The sequence below is a fragment of the Acanthochromis polyacanthus genome, chromosome 9 (assembly GCF_021347895.1).
Source record: "Acanthochromis polyacanthus isolate Apoly-LR-REF ecotype Palm Island chromosome 9, KAUST_Apoly_ChrSc, whole genome shotgun sequence".
Taxonomy (NCBI): Eukaryota; Metazoa; Chordata; class Actinopteri; family Pomacentridae; genus Acanthochromis; species Acanthochromis polyacanthus.
This window is the reverse complement of record NC_067121.1, coordinates 6,511,648-6,528,281: the sequence shown is the minus strand read 5'-3', so window position 1 is coordinate 6,528,281 and position 16,634 is coordinate 6,511,648. Positions and strand designations below refer to the sequence as shown.

The 16,634-nt window shown below is 39.6% G+C and overlaps 1 protein-coding gene across 15 annotated transcripts in view; it reads left to right on the top strand.

The window, feature by feature from the left end:
• LOC110969651 (zinc finger protein OZF-like) overlaps positions 1-16,634 on the top strand; it is a 279,312-nt gene that overhangs the window by 192,545 nt on the left and 70,133 nt on the right. For 3 of the 15 annotated variants that reach the window (XM_051953110.1, XM_051953109.1, XM_051953107.1), the window contains exons 2-3: positions 12,959-13,291; positions 14,011-15,932. The exons of 6 other annotated variants lie outside the window; for them this stretch is intronic. In XM_051953110.1, the coding sequence (XP_051809070.1) occupies positions 12,959-13,291; positions 14,011-15,203 (1,526 nt within the window). In that variant the 3' untranslated portion in view covers positions 15,204-15,932. Of the gene's footprint in view, positions 1-23; positions 3,194-7,258; positions 7,560-12,958; positions 13,292-14,010; positions 15,933-16,634 lie in introns of those variants that run through there. 6 more of the 15 variants (XM_051953112.1, XM_051953130.1, XM_051953106.1 and 3 more) reach the window with 5 other exon arrangements.

The following is a 16,634-nucleotide window of genomic DNA, read 5'->3' as shown; positions in this document are numbered from 1 at the left end:
AGGGCTTCTCTATTCTTTTATAGATGAAGATCGCATCTTGAGCCTCCAAATACTCAACGGCATGGATGACCTCTTCAATACTGGCAGCCATGCAGATGGGATTTCAGCTTGGGAAACAGAAGTTGGATGGAGTAGGTTTGGTGAAGAAAGTTCATACCTGCTTCTGTGTGGACAAGCACATAGTCTTGAAGCGACAGCAAACTTTTGAGTTTTTGTGGACAGAGAGGTGAAGCTTTATAGGTGACAGTTATCCACCAAACTGGGAGCTGATAACTTTCTGAAGCCTCAAATTCAAATGTGAAAAAATATGCTCTATCTGATATCAATCTAGAAATTTCACACACACTGTATTAAATATTAAGAATTTTTTCTTTTTTTAAATTTCAAGCCAATCATAGATGGTCCAGCAGAAGGCTTCTGATGATCTGAGATGAATTAATCCGGGACAAGATTTGACTTTTGGACCATTTCATCCTGGTTGTTGTCTTTAATGCTGAAGCTTGTTGTAGTTCAGAGTGGATATGTAAGCTATCTAGGTAAAAGACAATGTCATAACATGAAGAGATTTAAAGCTGCGTGCAGATCATCATTGTTCAGTGTGAAAACAGCAGACTCTTCACAGAGATCATTTCTCCACTAGATGTCATAGAAGTGTTATAACCTGAAGCATCACAGCTGATGTTGGGTCTGTTCACAGAGTCAGGGGGGCTGAAGTCTGTCCCAGGTTGGGTGAAGACAGGAGACAACCTGGACAAGTCATAGTGATAGATAGATAGATAGATAGATAGATAGATAGATAGACAGACACAGGGAGAACATGAAAACATGGAAACAGAAAGATCAGGATGTGAACTGGGGATCTTCTAGCTGCTAAACAAAAGTGCTAACCACCACACCTGTGCAGCCCAGAGACAAACCAGTGTCAGAAAACTAATTCCAGAAGAATCTCTGTGAAAAATTTATTTTGACACACTCACAAATTTATCATCAGAAATACATCCAGAATACTCCTAGAAACAGTGAACTGTGTAAAAAAAGAAACATTTCATGCTCATGTATATGCATATTTATTTAGTTTTGTCTCTGCAGCCTTGCTGTCGATCAGAATCTGTTCCAAGAATTTAGATTTTTTTTGATGATCTCAAAAATAATATTTCTGCTAGAAACTGTGGTAAGAGAGAGATGGAAAAGGGTGAACAAGGTGGAAAAAAATGGCTACCTCCCACTAGCGGAACAAATCAGTGCCGGCCCGGGGTGGGTGCAAATGACCGGGCCCTTTAAACCCAAATAATAAAGCTCATGATAACATAATTTTACAACATACACATGCCCGCAACAGCGGGGCTTACAAGCTTCAGCACCACGGAGAGCGACTATGTCATTTTTTTTTTAACTTTATTTTTCCATATTTTCAAAGAACATTTTTTACAGACAGTAGTTAAACAAGATACAAATACATACATCAACAAACATGTAACAGTAGTGAGAACAACAACAGTACAGAGGATTGGAGCACAGTATTGGAGTCCATGTGATAATAATATTGTTTTTTTAGACCATGTATTAGAAACGAAGTGGGTTATCATCTCTTCTCATGAGATATGTATCCCATTTTTCCCAGAGAGCATCGTATTTATCCTTTTGGAGTCTTAAACTAAAAGTCATGTGTTCCATACACTGGATGTTTGTGATTATTGCCACCCATTGGTCAATAGTAGGAGGTTCCCCGCAGAGCCATCACCTTGTTATAGCCTTTTTACTCGCTGCCATGAAGAATTTTAAGAGATACTGGTCATTTTTAGTTAAGCTTGTGTCTATATCCCCCAAGTAAAATGACATGCAACTGAATTCAGTATCGTAAGACAAGACTTTTCTGATGGCGCCATGAACACTGTCCCAGAAGGGTTTTAGAACAGAGCATCCCCAGAATATATGTGTATGGTCTGCTTCACAACAGTCGCATCCTCGCCAGCATTTGGGTTGTGTTCCAGTCTGTTTGTATTTTTGTTTTGGAGCTATAAAATATCTAATACAGCTTTTCCATGAGAAATCTCTCCATATATGTGAAGCAGTAGATGTGATTTGTGTGTTAATTATATTTGTCCATTCTTCAGGGGCAATTACAATCCCCAATTCTTTTTCACATTTTGCCTTTATATAATTTGTTGAGTGACCTCTTAATTCTACTATGTACCTGTATAACTCTCCAATAATCTTTCAGGATAGTTTTGTATTGTAGGTCCTGATGAACATTTGCGTTATGTCAGATAGATTGCTTGGTAAGAGTCCTTTAACATTTTTATCAAAAATAATGACGGAGTTGGAGGTACCTGTAAAAATCCTGTCGTGTGAGACCAAATCTGTCCGACATGGTTTTAAAGTCCCTATTATTGACCACTAGGCAAGGTGCTGTAAGACCTTGTCTCTCCCACTGAATGAACCCTCCACCATTCCCAGCAGCTTTAAAATCTGGGTCATATATTAGCCATGTTAGAATTCTAATTTCTTTCTGAATGTTTAATTGTTTTACTGTATTGGACCAGATATCTAAAGAAAACCTAACCCACTGGCTCTGGATATCATATTGTTTGGCAGTCAATGGGCATCCAAGCAGGCTCTGCAGAGGCCTATCCAACAGTGACAGCTCCATGGCTTTCCATTTTGAAACATATTCTTGGTTACACCAGAGCATGAGTGGCCTTATCTGTGCTGCTAAATAGCAGTCTTTGAGGACTATGTCATTTAGAAGTCCATGTTGATAGTTTTTGTAAGGATCTGTCTCGGAGCAGTTTCTTACAGAATACTGCAGTTCTTTGTTTTTATGTTTACATCCTCCTCCTCCTCTTCTTCTTCCCCCCATTTGTGCAGAGGGTCAGCTGTTTCATAAGCCTGCAGTATTTGATATACGACCGTGAAATTCTAAATGTTTTATCAAAGTGGGCATTTTGGCAAAATTGACTACTTTGATTCCCAGGGAGCGAGCTGAGCCGATGATGCTTTTGACGGCGTTCTGAAGGGAGGTGTTCCTCATTTTGAAGCATTCATCCTGAGCTTTCACCTGAGCAATTTCATACACTGCTCTTACCGAAACACGTCCAGTGTATGTTTTCTTTTCCCTACATTTTTTTCAAGTTTTAAAAGATCACCTTTATCACAATGCAAGCTCAGAGGTCTTTTCCACACACGCACACGCACACACACATACACACACACACACACACACACACACACACACACACACACACACACACACATATACATATATATACTGCATATATATATATATATATATATATATATATATATATATATATATATATATATTCATATTTATATATTACAGGAATTTTTAGCTGAGAAGTTAGGCAAAATTTATATGTTCATTTGGACAGAATTCATTCAAAGTGAGAATTAAACTCTCTTTTCTCTAGTTTCCCTTTTGAGGAGGGCAAAATTTGAGGAATTTGGGAAACACAGGGACAACATCGGTCATGAAATATTATCCAAAAGCTGCAAAACGTTGGTTTTCATAAAAGCCGTTAAAACTCTAAAAAATCAAGTCTTGTTTTTTCATCACAAATCAAATGAAAACCAGAACAAATGTACTGTAAAACATGAAGTATACATGAAGTGTAACAAATCAAGAGAACAACAAAAACTTTAGACCATATGGTCACTCATAATAAAACAACACAAATTCAAAGCAGTTCAGCACCACGGATAGCGACCACATCATTTTGATACCCACTTTAACTATTTCAACTCAGAGCCTGTATCAGTAGCTATAAAGTTTAGTAAAACTGGCACAGCGGCCCACATGTTCACAAACACAAATTCAGTGTGAAGTAATATAGGCCTACTCAACACTATCTGAAGGGCATACGACGAGCCTTGCGCTCCGCAACATGCTCTGTATGTCCATTTTCTTTGCTCTCTCATTCTCTACGGACAACATGGCAAGTCCACTCAGTCTCTCTTGCCCCACTGTGCTCCTCAAGTTGTTTTTAATGAGTTTTAACTTGGAGAATGAGCGCTCAGGGGTTGCAACGGTGACGGGAAGAGTCAAAAATAAAAGGAGGGCGGTGCAAACCTCACTGAATGTAGAAATTACTGCTGGGTGGTTAACAAGGAGCATTTTTGCCAGATCCGCAACAGATTTTTGCTTTGTTATCTGGTCCCTGAAACAGGTTTTGGTTAAGAAAGGGGATGTTATTTTGTGTGCAGAAACTTTTGTCTGACTTCTACTTAGGAGTTTCGCAGATCCAAACACCAAATAACCATTAAAAAAAAACTAGATCACAAGAATCAAACTCTGTAAATACAGCTAAAAAAAGCACATGTGCAATTAACCAAAGCAGCTCTGTGTTTACCCATGTTACCTGTTAGGCTACACCTGTGTATTTGCCCAGTCGCCAGTTCCTGATCTAGAAGAGAGTTCATTGGTGTGTTGTTCTGTTAGTTGGCAGGTTTAGCTGTTTGTCATCGGTGTGTAGGATGAGAAGAATTGTTGCAGTCTTTGCTTTGCAGGTTCCTAAAGCTGCAGATTGGAGGAGACCAGTCACTCATTAGTTCTCCCTGCAGAGTTAGTAGCTCAGTGCTGACTTGAGTCAGTTTAATTAGCTGACAGACTTTCTGTCTTAGGGCTGCACAGTGGCTCAGTGCTGACTTGAGTCAGTTTAATTAGCTGACAGACTTTCTGTCTTAGGGCTGCACAGTGGAGTAGTGGTTAGCATTTTCGCCTTGCAGCAAGAAGATCCTTGGTTCAAATCCCAGCCTGGTTTCTGCATGGAGTTTGCATGTTCTCCCTGTGCATGCGTGGGTTTTCTCCGGGTACTCCGGCTTCCTCCCACAGTCCAAAAATATGCTGAGGTTAATTGGTTACTCTAAATTGCCTGTAGGTGTGAATGTGAGTGTGATTGTTTGTCTGTATATGTAGCCCTGTGACAGACTGGTGACCTGTCCAGGGTGTCCCCTGCCTTCACCCAAGTCAGCTGAGATAGGCTCCAGCACCCCCCATGACCCTAGTGAGGATAAAGCGGTGTATAGAAAATGGATGGATGGACTTTCTGTCATAGCTGGCGTGGCTAATTCAGCTCTTTTACCCTCAGCTTGTTTGTAGCTGGTATTTTTCTGATAGAAAAACTGACTTTGAGATAACATATTTTTCTGCACTACACATTGCTTTATTTTTTTTTAAAAAAAACTTGCATTTTGATTCACTCAATTTGGCAAGAATTAATCATCCTAGATTGGGGTGATTTTGGAATGCGTCTGTGTTGAAAATGACTTCTCTCTGTGAAGGTTTCTTTGAGTGCAAACTGTCTGGAACTTTTGTCATATGGTGTAACACTTGAAAAGCATCCAAAATAGTTTTTTTGCATTTAAATAAATATGTTCATTTCTTGCTGTGTTTCTGCTAATGTGCAACTCTGCAAACAAATAAGACTTAAGATAAGGGTTTTTATCAACTGACTTAAGTTCAGTAGTTTTACTGTAATACAATAATATTCCCTTACAACTGACTAGGGCTGCATTGTAATGTCCAAAGTAATTACAATTATTTTGATCAGTGTGGAGTTCATGATTAGCCTGTTTAACTCAGTTCATTGAATATGGAGAAAATATTTGAATCATACTTTTGATTTTTATAAGCAAAGCATTGCGTTCACTTCCGTGTTGTGTTCCATTCCTGTTCATCTACAAATCAAAATAGGATGTAAAAGGGTTTTTCTTCACCTGAATTCAATGTATGTCCTCCAGACAAAATCTAGATGAAATGAAAAACGTCACTTGCTCAAAGTTTATCACCAGACATTGCAATTTCCAGTAGGACTACAACAGCATGGAAGATGTGATACCAAAACAGTTGCCGGCCAATGAATTACAAGTAGTATCAAAGTTGATCACTTCACATTAAATCACCAAATTTTTTAGAATAATTTCTGCTTGACCATCAGCAATTAGCCTGAAAGTTTGATAGGTTAATATATACACGACTGTTCAAAAGTTTGGGGTCACCCACACAATTCATGTTTTCCATGAAAACTCACAATTTTATTCATGTGCTAACATAACTGCACAAGGGTTTTCTAATCATCAATAAGTCTTTCAACACCATTAGCTAACACAATGTAGCATTAGAACACAGGAGTGATGGTTGCTGGAAATGTTCCTCTGTACCCCTATGGAGATAAATAAAATCCATAAAAGACCGGTCATTTACCACATTAACAATGTCTACACTGGATTTCTAATTAATTAATGTTATCTTCATTGAAAAATACTGCTTTTCTTGCTTTTCTTTCAAAACAAGGGTATTTCTAAGTGACCCCAATCTTTTGAACAGTAGTGTAGCTATTCATAAAAATATTCATGAAGTTTAGCTTGATTTATCAAAAACTTTCTCAGATTTTATAATTTTAAAAATTTCACCCTGAAATTGGAAGCCATGTTTGAAAGATAATATTTCTCTGAGTCACTTTGGACATCACGTGTTCTGCCCTACTGGTATTAAAATAGGCACATAGAATTTGATATATCAATGTAAAATTTAAGGATGCTGTATTAACTATACAGAGCTTGATATTACAGTTTAAAGCCAGTCAAAGATGGTCGAGCAGAAGGCTCCTGATGATCTGAGATGGAATAACCCAGGTAGAGATCTGACTTTTTGGACCAATTCATCCTGTTTGTTGTCTTTAATCGTATTTCAGAATGGATTTGTAAGCCACCTAGGTCAAACGTAATTTATGTGAAGTGAAATGGAAGAGATTTAAAGCTGTGTCCAGATCGTTGTTGTTCAGTGTGAAGACAGCAGACTCATCAGAGGTAATTTCTCCATGAGATGTCATTTAAGTGTTTTAATCTGAAACATCACAGCTGATGTTGAGTCTGTTCACAGCAGCTTGAATTAGATTTAGAGAAAACTGGAGACAAACCAGTCTAAGAAAGCTAATTCTTGAAGAATCTCTGTGAAAACCAATTCTGAGACACACACATTTATCAGCAGTTTTACATCCAGAATACTCCAAGAAACAGTGAACTGTGTAAAAAGAAACATTTCACATCCATGTATTTGTTTATTTATATAGGTTTTTCACTGAAGCCATGCTGTTATTCAGAGTTTGTTCATAGTTTCTTTATGAAGAATGCAAATAAAAGATATTTCTGCAAGAAACTGTGTGATCAGAGAGAGACGGAAAAAGATGAACGAGGCGGAACAACAAATATTATTTCAGTGTTTCTGCCGGAGCTTTACAGTGTGACACCAGGCGAAATAAACAAAAGAAAATCGTCCAGCGGCGTCAGTGCTCGTGATGTGTGGACTGAGCTGAAGGACGGTTGTTTTGTCGTGTTTCAGATGATTATTTCTTCAGATGAAGTAACGATGACTTCAGTCCAGAATCTGAGAGAGTTGATCAACGAGCGACTAACTGCTGCTGCTGAAGAAATATTCACGGAGTTTGAGAAAACCATCGTCCAGTACGAGGAGGAGATCGATCGTCAGCGCCGACTCCTGGATAACATCTGGAAACCACAGATAACACAACACACAGCAGGTTTGTAGAACTGAAATGAAGCAATTGATGAATGAGACTCATGTAGGATGTGTCATTGTCTGAAATGCAGCATTTGATTGTTAGTTATTGATGATCAGAAATCACTGCAACATAGAATGTGGTCATTTAATATAGATGTACCCACAAACAAAATGACGTTTTTGCTGTGAGCACAGCCGTGTGTTTTTCATGTGTACGTTTTGTACAGATACTGAATCGAGTGACCTAAATATGTAGCAGACAGCAGGAATTGATGGGACTCAGAAACACCCCCACAGTTTAATCAATTGTTCTTTGTGTCATTTCCGACGGATAAGTCCGCATTTGTGGATTTGTAGAAAGATCATGCAATCATGTGATCATCTCGTGTTCACTGGTTGTCATGGTTACAGTAACACCATGCCAGTCTCGCAGTGACACAGAAATCCTTCACAAATCCATGGATCCAGACTATAAGCTGCATCACTGCCAAAATCTAATCTCTTGGTCCTTTTGTCATTTATGACCTTTACTGAAAATTCCATCCAAATCTGTTTATCCATTTTTGATTAATGTTGCAGACAGACAACCGGTGGCGCAGAATTAGACCCAGAAATACTGAAGCAGGTTCACTTCAAATATCTCGGTTCGTGGATCACGTCAGATGGGAGGTGTGAAACAGATATGAGATGTAGAGTAGCAATGGCAAGAGTGGCATTTATGAAAATGAAAAATATACTGACAAATTAGAAAATAGAAATTATAGCATCCGTATGAAGACTCTCAGTCTGATGTACGGATGTGAATCTTGGAACATAAATTATAAAATGTCAAACATAATCACAGCAGCAGAGATGTGGTTTTACAGACGCATGCTACGTATGTCTTCTATGGACAGAATAAACAATGAAGGCGTTTTAACATTTCTAAACACAAATAGTATGCTATTTAACAAAATTAGGAAACAGCAAGCAATATTTTTTGAATAAATTGTAAGGAAAGAGACCCTGGAATTTATCATCACAACTAGAAAAATGAATCGGAAGAGAGGACGAGGCAGACGGAGAATGAAAATGCTAGACGGACTGACATCATGGCTCCACATGGAATGGCAACAGTTCAGAAAACACCAACGCCGATCATCACATAACACCACTCTGTTCCTCGGCAGACTAATTATTGTTCAGACAGAAACCACATGAATGAATGTCTTTTTAAAGGCAGAAACATTTAACATTAAACACTCAGTTAGTATAAAACACTGGAGAAACTGACTGAAGTAGAATGTGTTAGATTTCAGCAGATAATAACTGACAGGGCTGCTTTGTGCTTCATTAATGCTTTCATTCTAAACAGCATGCTGCTCAGGATGTTTGTTCAGAAATGTAAATGAAATTATTTCTGGGATGTAACTGTTTTATCCAACATTGAATCCATCATTGAATGTGTTTATCACTCCGCCAAGGAACGCCGTGGAGTCATGTGACGATCGGCGTGCGTTTGTCCATCTGTGAATCCATCTGTCTGTACACGACATTACTCAAAAACTGAATAATGGATGACACAAGGACCACATCATTAGATGTTGGTAGTAATGCAGCTTATAGTCTGGATCCACAGATTTGTTAAGGATTTCTGTATCATTGCGAGATAACGTCACAGTAACTATGACAACAAGTGAACACTAAGTCAGCACAAATCCACCGTGGTGGACTTATCTGTCGGAAATGATGCAAGGAGCAATTGATTAAATTGTTGGGGTGTTTCTGAGTCCCATCAATTCCTGTCTCTTGCTACAGATTTAGGTCACATTATTCAGTGTCTGTGCATAATGTACACATGCAAAACACATGACTGTGCTCAGACCAAGGTCATTTTTTTGATACAGAGACTGAGCAGCCTTGGTGCTCTCCGAGTGTTTTTTGTTAGATTTTTTTTAAATAGCAGCTGGATGATACAAGCAGGACACAAACTGCAAAAGTACAATAAATGTAAAGATATGATGAAGGTTTAATAAAAACAAGTTTAAGGCATGATAAATTGATATACAGATTGTACCGGTACGACGTGATGAATAACGTGCCTACGTTTGTGTGAGAAAAGACCAGCGTTAATATGTCATTGCACATCAAGGGCTGTGTCCATCTGGAAGAGCTGTAGAGAGAGATTGAAGTTTTTCATTTTGTTGTTGGGTTGTACGGGAGTGGGTTTAAATTGTTTATGAAGAGCTGCAGTGTTAAGAGATGCTGTGGCACCAGAGAAGCTATGAGGAGAAGAAATAGTGTTTCAAACTGGAGGATCAGTTGAGGGGGTCAACAGTTTTAAGTTATTTTGTTGACCCAGAAGAGCTCCAGAATAAAAGCAGTGTCAAAAATGTTGTATCACTTTAAGAAATACAGAATAAAAAGGAAAGAAAAATATTAGCCTGGACAAACTATAAAGAGAAAACAACGGCACTATATGGTGTAGATTGTTACACCTGAAAGGCAAAACAGTTTTAAAATATGTTATTGTACCACAGAGCAGTACATAAGTAGGAATTATATGTCATATACGTGTTAAACATGTTGAACAAACTGACATATTCACTCTGTAATAGTTTACAACATAGGATGAAGCATTGACAGACAAGTAAAGCACTCAGAGAGCGCAGTACTCCACCACGGCTGCTCAGTCTCTCTATCATTTCCAACGGCTTAAATCTTTGATCATAAAAGACTTTGCCCTGAGCACAGGTGTGAGTTATGTATGTGTACGTTATGTACAGATACTGAATCTTGTGACTTAAATATGTAGTAGGCGACGGAAATGGATAGGATTCGGAAACACAAATGTATTAAATTGTGGGGGAACAGCTGCAGCAGAGAAGCAGCCGTGGAGTCTGGAAGGGCCTGAAGACTATCTCAGGCCACAAGGCCCCCGATTCCCAGGCTGTAGGGGAGCAGAATTGTCAGTGATTTGAATCTATTCTTCAATGGATTTGATCAGGCTCCTGCCCTTCCCCCACCCAGCCACCCCTCTGCTACGCCTGTCCTCTGCATCTCCAGGACTGCACCTCCTCCACCCACACCTCTCCTTTCACAGCCTTCAGCACACAAACACCCCCACTGCATTTCCTTTCAAATGTCCACTCCCACCATCCACACCATCAAACACCCAGCCCCCCCTCCTCCAGCCTTTCCCTCACATCAACCCAAGTGGGTTGATGAAGACGAGGAAAGCTGCAGGTCCGGACGGCATCAGCTCCAGCTGTGCTGGATAGTTGAGTGCATGTTCAATATGAGCCATCGCACCCCAAGGACCTCAGCAGCTACGAGCCGATGGCACTGACACCTCATCCAATGAAGGCTCGAGAAGCTGGTCCTTGCCCATCTCTGCCCTCTAGTGAGCTCATCGATGGGCCTGTTGCAGTTCACATCCCAGCCTGGCATCAGGGTGGAGGATGCTGTCATCTTCCACCTGTACCGAGCTCTGTGTAGGGGGCACTGCTGAAGTATTTCTATGACTCCGTGGTGGCACCAGCCATCTTTTATGGAGTGGTCTGTTGAGGCAGCAGCATCTCAGCTGCTGACAAAAAGGAAACTTGATTGGCTGATCAAGAAGGCCAGTTCTGTCCTGGGGAGCTCCCTGGACCCAGTGCAGGTGGTGGGAGAAAGGAGGATGTTTGTTAAGCTAACATCCCTGCTGGACAGCATCTCCCACCCCATCCATGATGCTCTGAGGGCACCGGACAGCTCCTTCAGTGACAAACTGCATCACCTCAAGTGTATGGTTTCCTTCCTGCTGCTATTAGAGTCTATAATCAGCACTGCTCCCAACAGACCTCACACACTGACTTAATGACAGTTAGCAAACTGTCATGTCCAAAACCACCTACGTGCAATTCATTGTGTACAAAAATTCTTAAATTTTTGTTTTTAGTACCCTTGTGTTCTTCAGCTTTTCTGATTTATGTTGTGTGTGTGTATTTGTAGTGTATATATCATTTGTCTTTAATTTATAGATGTGTTCTCTTGATTTTTCTTACTGGCACGTTGCTGCTGTGACATTGCAAATTTCCCCTTGTGGGACTAATGAAAAGATATTCTATTGTATCATTTCTGACGGATAAGTCCCAATTGATTTGTAGTAGGATCGCAATCATGTCCTTGTTGACATAGTTACAGTGACGCTATGCTGCTATCTCACAATGATATGGAAATCCTTAGCAAATCCGTGGATCCAGACTAGAAGTCACATCACTGCCAAAATCTAATGAGGTGGTCCTTGTGTCATTTCTGACCTTCTCTGAAAATCTCATCCAAATCCGTTCATTCCTTTTTGAGTAACGTTGTGCACAGGCAGATGGATTCACAGAAGGACAAATGTACGCCGATCATCACATAACTCCATCGCGTTCCTTGGAAGAGTAATAAGAAAACTATCAAAAATGTCACACAGGAAGGGGAGTATGAATTTGTAAAACCTTTTGCAATTGTTGAACAGTCAATTTTAAATTACAACGAGAAGCAGTGCTATTAGGAAATCATAAATGTGCAACTTAGGATATAAACTATGCAGCACATCTGTCCGAGGGTTTAAACTGAAGTGTCAGTGAAGGGGCTAAACGATTTGGGGAAAACATCTAATCGTAATTGTTTTCTGACATTTAATGAGATTTTATTTGTGATTACAAAACAACAATTTTAGTCAAGCTTCACTTAAATATTCACTGTGTAACAGAATTAAAACACGTGATTGAGCATTAACACATGACGCCATCAACAGCGTTTCTGTCAGACAGACACAGCACTGAATGTTGGAGATGTTGCTGGTATATAAAGAGACTGGGATGATTTTTAGTTCAACCACAGTGTGCAGTTAAAAAAACATAATATACGTTAGTCAACGGACCTAAACAGCATCTGACAGTTTGAATTTCCTTGAGCTCAATTAAACTACATAACAGCATTTGTCGCATTATTTGTTAGCAACACCTCCTACAGTGTTTTTTTGGGGGGGGCGGGGAACCTTCAACAACTAGGAAACTCTGGGGTTGACATAATGCTTTCTGGAGGCATTACATATCTCATCTGGCCTGGGAACACCTCGGGATTTTCCAGGAGTAACAGGAAAATGTTGCTAATTGGAGTGGACATTTGAAATGTCCTGCGTAGCCACCACAGCTCACCTCTGGACAACAGAATAAAATGGATTTTTTTTATTTTTAATTTTATATCCCTTATTAATCCCACGAGGGGAAATTCTGATTTTCGCATAGCCCCCCATCTGGGGGGGTCAGAGCGCAGGGTCAGCCGCAGTATAGCACCCCTGGAGCATTAGGGGTTAGGTGTCTTGCTCAGGGACGGATGGATGAATGTGAATAAGTTTTCTACCTATCACAGTAGTAACATTTTACTTATGTCCCTTTGTCCCCTCAGCTCTCCCACAGCAACATGTCTGTAAGGAGGAGAAGGTTCTCACTGACAACCAGCTCAATAACCAGGAGATGATGTCCAGTCTGGACACAGAGCCTCCACAGATTAAAGTGGAGCAGGAGGAACTCTGCAACAGCCTGGAGAGTCAGCAACTTGCACCGAGTCAGGAGACACATGCCTTTATGCTGGTTCAGTGCAAGTCCAAATGTAAAGAATTGTCCGGAGAAATATTCAGGGTCTTTGAAAAAACTCTTGTGCAGTATGAGGAAAAGTTTTATCATCAGCGCCGACTGCTGGATGTCATCTGGACACCCAAAATGAAGTTACAATCAATGGGTATGTGAAAGTTGAATGGTCTCAATGAATGGACATATGACTTTGACTCTTGTATGGTCCTAATCATTTCCCTGTTTTATTTTATGATGGGGAAGAACTGTATTAATGTACCTTTTTCTAAGCTATAAACATTTAGCATGAAACAAAGAGTGTGTTTAAGACACATCAGAAACTGACTTACATTCTTAGATGAATTATTATTAATAACAATAACAATAATTATTAATTGTCCTATTTTCTAAAAAGGTGATAGCTTATTAATAATCCTTGTTCCGGAATCAGCCACTGATGCCAGATTCAGATGAAAAGAGCGCAGACATTTCGGCTCTGACTTGCTGATGTTTGGGCCTGATGTTTGGTTGTAGACAAATTAATACTTGTTGGGAAGCTTTCATTTCACATGCTGTATGCTGATCAGTAAGATTATCTTCACAGTATGAATCACTGAATAGATATGAACAATCTATTCTAAATTGAAATGACCAACAATGCAATGAGCAACACTATTGGTATCACTTGGTATCACATCTACTAAAAGTAATAAGATATTCTGTTCACTGGTCTTTGTTAAGAACAGTGCTAGTACCCATGTCACTCATTCTGGTGTTCTTGAATAATTTGTTTTATTCACAGCCTTTGCTAATGTGTTTAATTTATATGTATGTGCTCAAGTTTTGACAGACACGACTGACCTTTTTTATGTCCCTTTGTAACTCTAGAGCTCACACAGCAACATGTCTGTATTGAGGAAGACATCATTGAACAGCGACTCTGCAATCAGGAAATGAAGTCCAGTCTGGACCACAAGGACTCGAAGCCTCCACAGATAAAAGAGGAACAGGAGGACATCTGCACCAGTGTTTTCCAGGATGACACAGAGCTTGTGCAGATTAAAGAGGAACAGGAGGAACTCTGCACCAGCGTGGACATGGAAGAGCCAGATCATCCAGCAATTAAAGAAGAACAGGAGGAACTCTGCACCAGTGTTGACCAAGTGGAGCCAGAACTTCCACAGATTAAAGAGGAACATGATGAAGTCTGTACCAGTCAGGAGGGAGAACAGCTTGTACTGAAGCAGAAGTTTGATATCTTTGTTGTCATTCCTATTTGTGAGGAAGTTGATCAAAATAGGAGAAACAGCAGTCTCAGCAAAAATATAGACAATTGTGCTGTGTCAGAGGGTCAGTTTAATACTGACAACACAGAGGAGAAGTCTGTAAAATGTGGCATCTGTGGGAAAACTTTTAAATCTAGGTGCTCTTTAAAGAAACATCACCTTAGTCACACAAGTGAGAGGCCTTACTCTTGTGGCATCTGTGGAAAACCCTTTAAGTCTAGGTGCTATTTAAAGAAACATTATCTTAGTCACACAAGTGAGAAGCCATACACTTGTGAAACATGTGGGAAATGTTTTAATCGAAGCGGTAGTTTGAAACGCCACATGGTAACACACGCAGGTGAGAAACAATATCGTTGCGACATATGTGGAAAAAATTTCACTTTAAATCGCAGCTTAAAAGTCCACATGCGTCTCCATACAGGTGAGAAGCCATATTCTTGTGAAACATGTGGAAAAAGTTTCACCTTAAGCCATGGTTTGAAAGTCCATATGAGAAGCCACACAGCTGAGAAGCCGTATCCTTGTGAAGAATGTGGGAAAAGTTTTGTTAATCGCTCCCACTTGAGAAACCACATGATGTTTCACACAGGTGAGAAACCGTACAGCTGCACCACCTGTGGCAAAAGATTTTCTCAGCAATCAGCACTTAGAACACATATTAGAATCCACACAGGTGAGAAGCCGTTTTCTTGCAAATCATGTGGAAGAAGTTTCAATCGAAGTGGTATTTTGTTGCGGCACATGAGAACTCACACAGATAAGTCACAATCCGGAAACAGTTTTGGGAATTAAATTTGAAACAACTTGTAAGAACTGTTGAAGCTTACAGTTCAAATTCAAAGCATCTTTCACTGTGCTTTCACAACAATCCCATGAGTTTCTTTCATGTCACTGTGATCATTTGTGAACCTTTGTGCCTGTGGTTAGGATGTGTGTGGAGGTTAAAGCTTTGACTTGAATGGAAACACTAGTAGATAATTCTTTGTTAGTTTTCAGTTAGGTGTGCTGCTGCTGTGTATTTTGGTTTACAATTGTCTTGATATTGGTCTTACTTCGTTCTGTTTCTGTAGTACCCATTTGCTTTTAACCCTAGAGTTTCTCAGACATCTATGATGTGCAGGTGAAGACCAGCATCTGATCAGGCACCGTGGATTACCCAGGAGTCTGATTCAGAACCAAAATGAGTCTCTCCCTGAACAACAATCTGAATTAACTTATCCAGGTTTGTGTTTGTTTGTTTACTGTTAGTAACAGAGCCCCGCTGACCGGACAAAGACACTCAACAGCCGGGTCGGAACAGTCACATTGTGAGAGGTGGCAGTGTTTCCTGGACATTATTTAATTGTAGCACCACATTCTAATTTCAGCACTGAGCAACATTTTTTCCAGTTGTTTATTTCATTTTTATAAATCTTATTTTTTTATTTTATATTTATTTATTCAGCTATTTGCATTGGTACAATCTCATGTCTTCATAGAGCTGCACTACCTTCAACTGAATAAAAATAAAATGATTCCCAAGGTCAGTGTCAAACATTGTTTCATAATCTATTTCACTGAACTACCATTTTGATACTATTATAAACCATTAAATTAAAACTACTACTGAAATTGCCATATAAATGTCAAGGTTGAAGAAATTCTGCATAGTACATTCATTTAGCCCATATGCACCTGGTTGCATGATTCTGTAAAAAAAAAAAAAAAAAAAAAGTGACATTGAGATATTTAGTTTTACTGTGGTGCATTTGGTAACACTGTCCTTTATTTTCCAGATTCACAAAACTTTATTTGTCCCCACGAGGGATAGTTAAAAAGGAATGTAGAGCAGGAATGCAACAATGACGTAATAAAGAAATGGGGATAAATATATAAAAAAATCTAGAGCAAGTAATATAAGAATGAAAATTCAAACAGTATATGAAAAAGGAAAACACAACTTGGTAACATACTAGTGCAAATACAAATGAAAGTAGGTGCAATATGGCAATGAGGCATTTGCAAGAAAATATAAAGGTCGATATACATTGCAGCGTGCAAAATGGCATCGTTCACGGAAGTCCTCGATAAAGTCGGTCTGGGATGGTTTATGAGTTGAGGAGTAGGACTGCCCTGGATGCAAAGGTGGCCCTTCTCCTCTGTGTCCTGCATGCAGGGCAGCGAAGCCGTCCACCAGAAGGAAGCCACTCAAATGCAGGGAAGAGAGCATGTGAAGGCTCACGG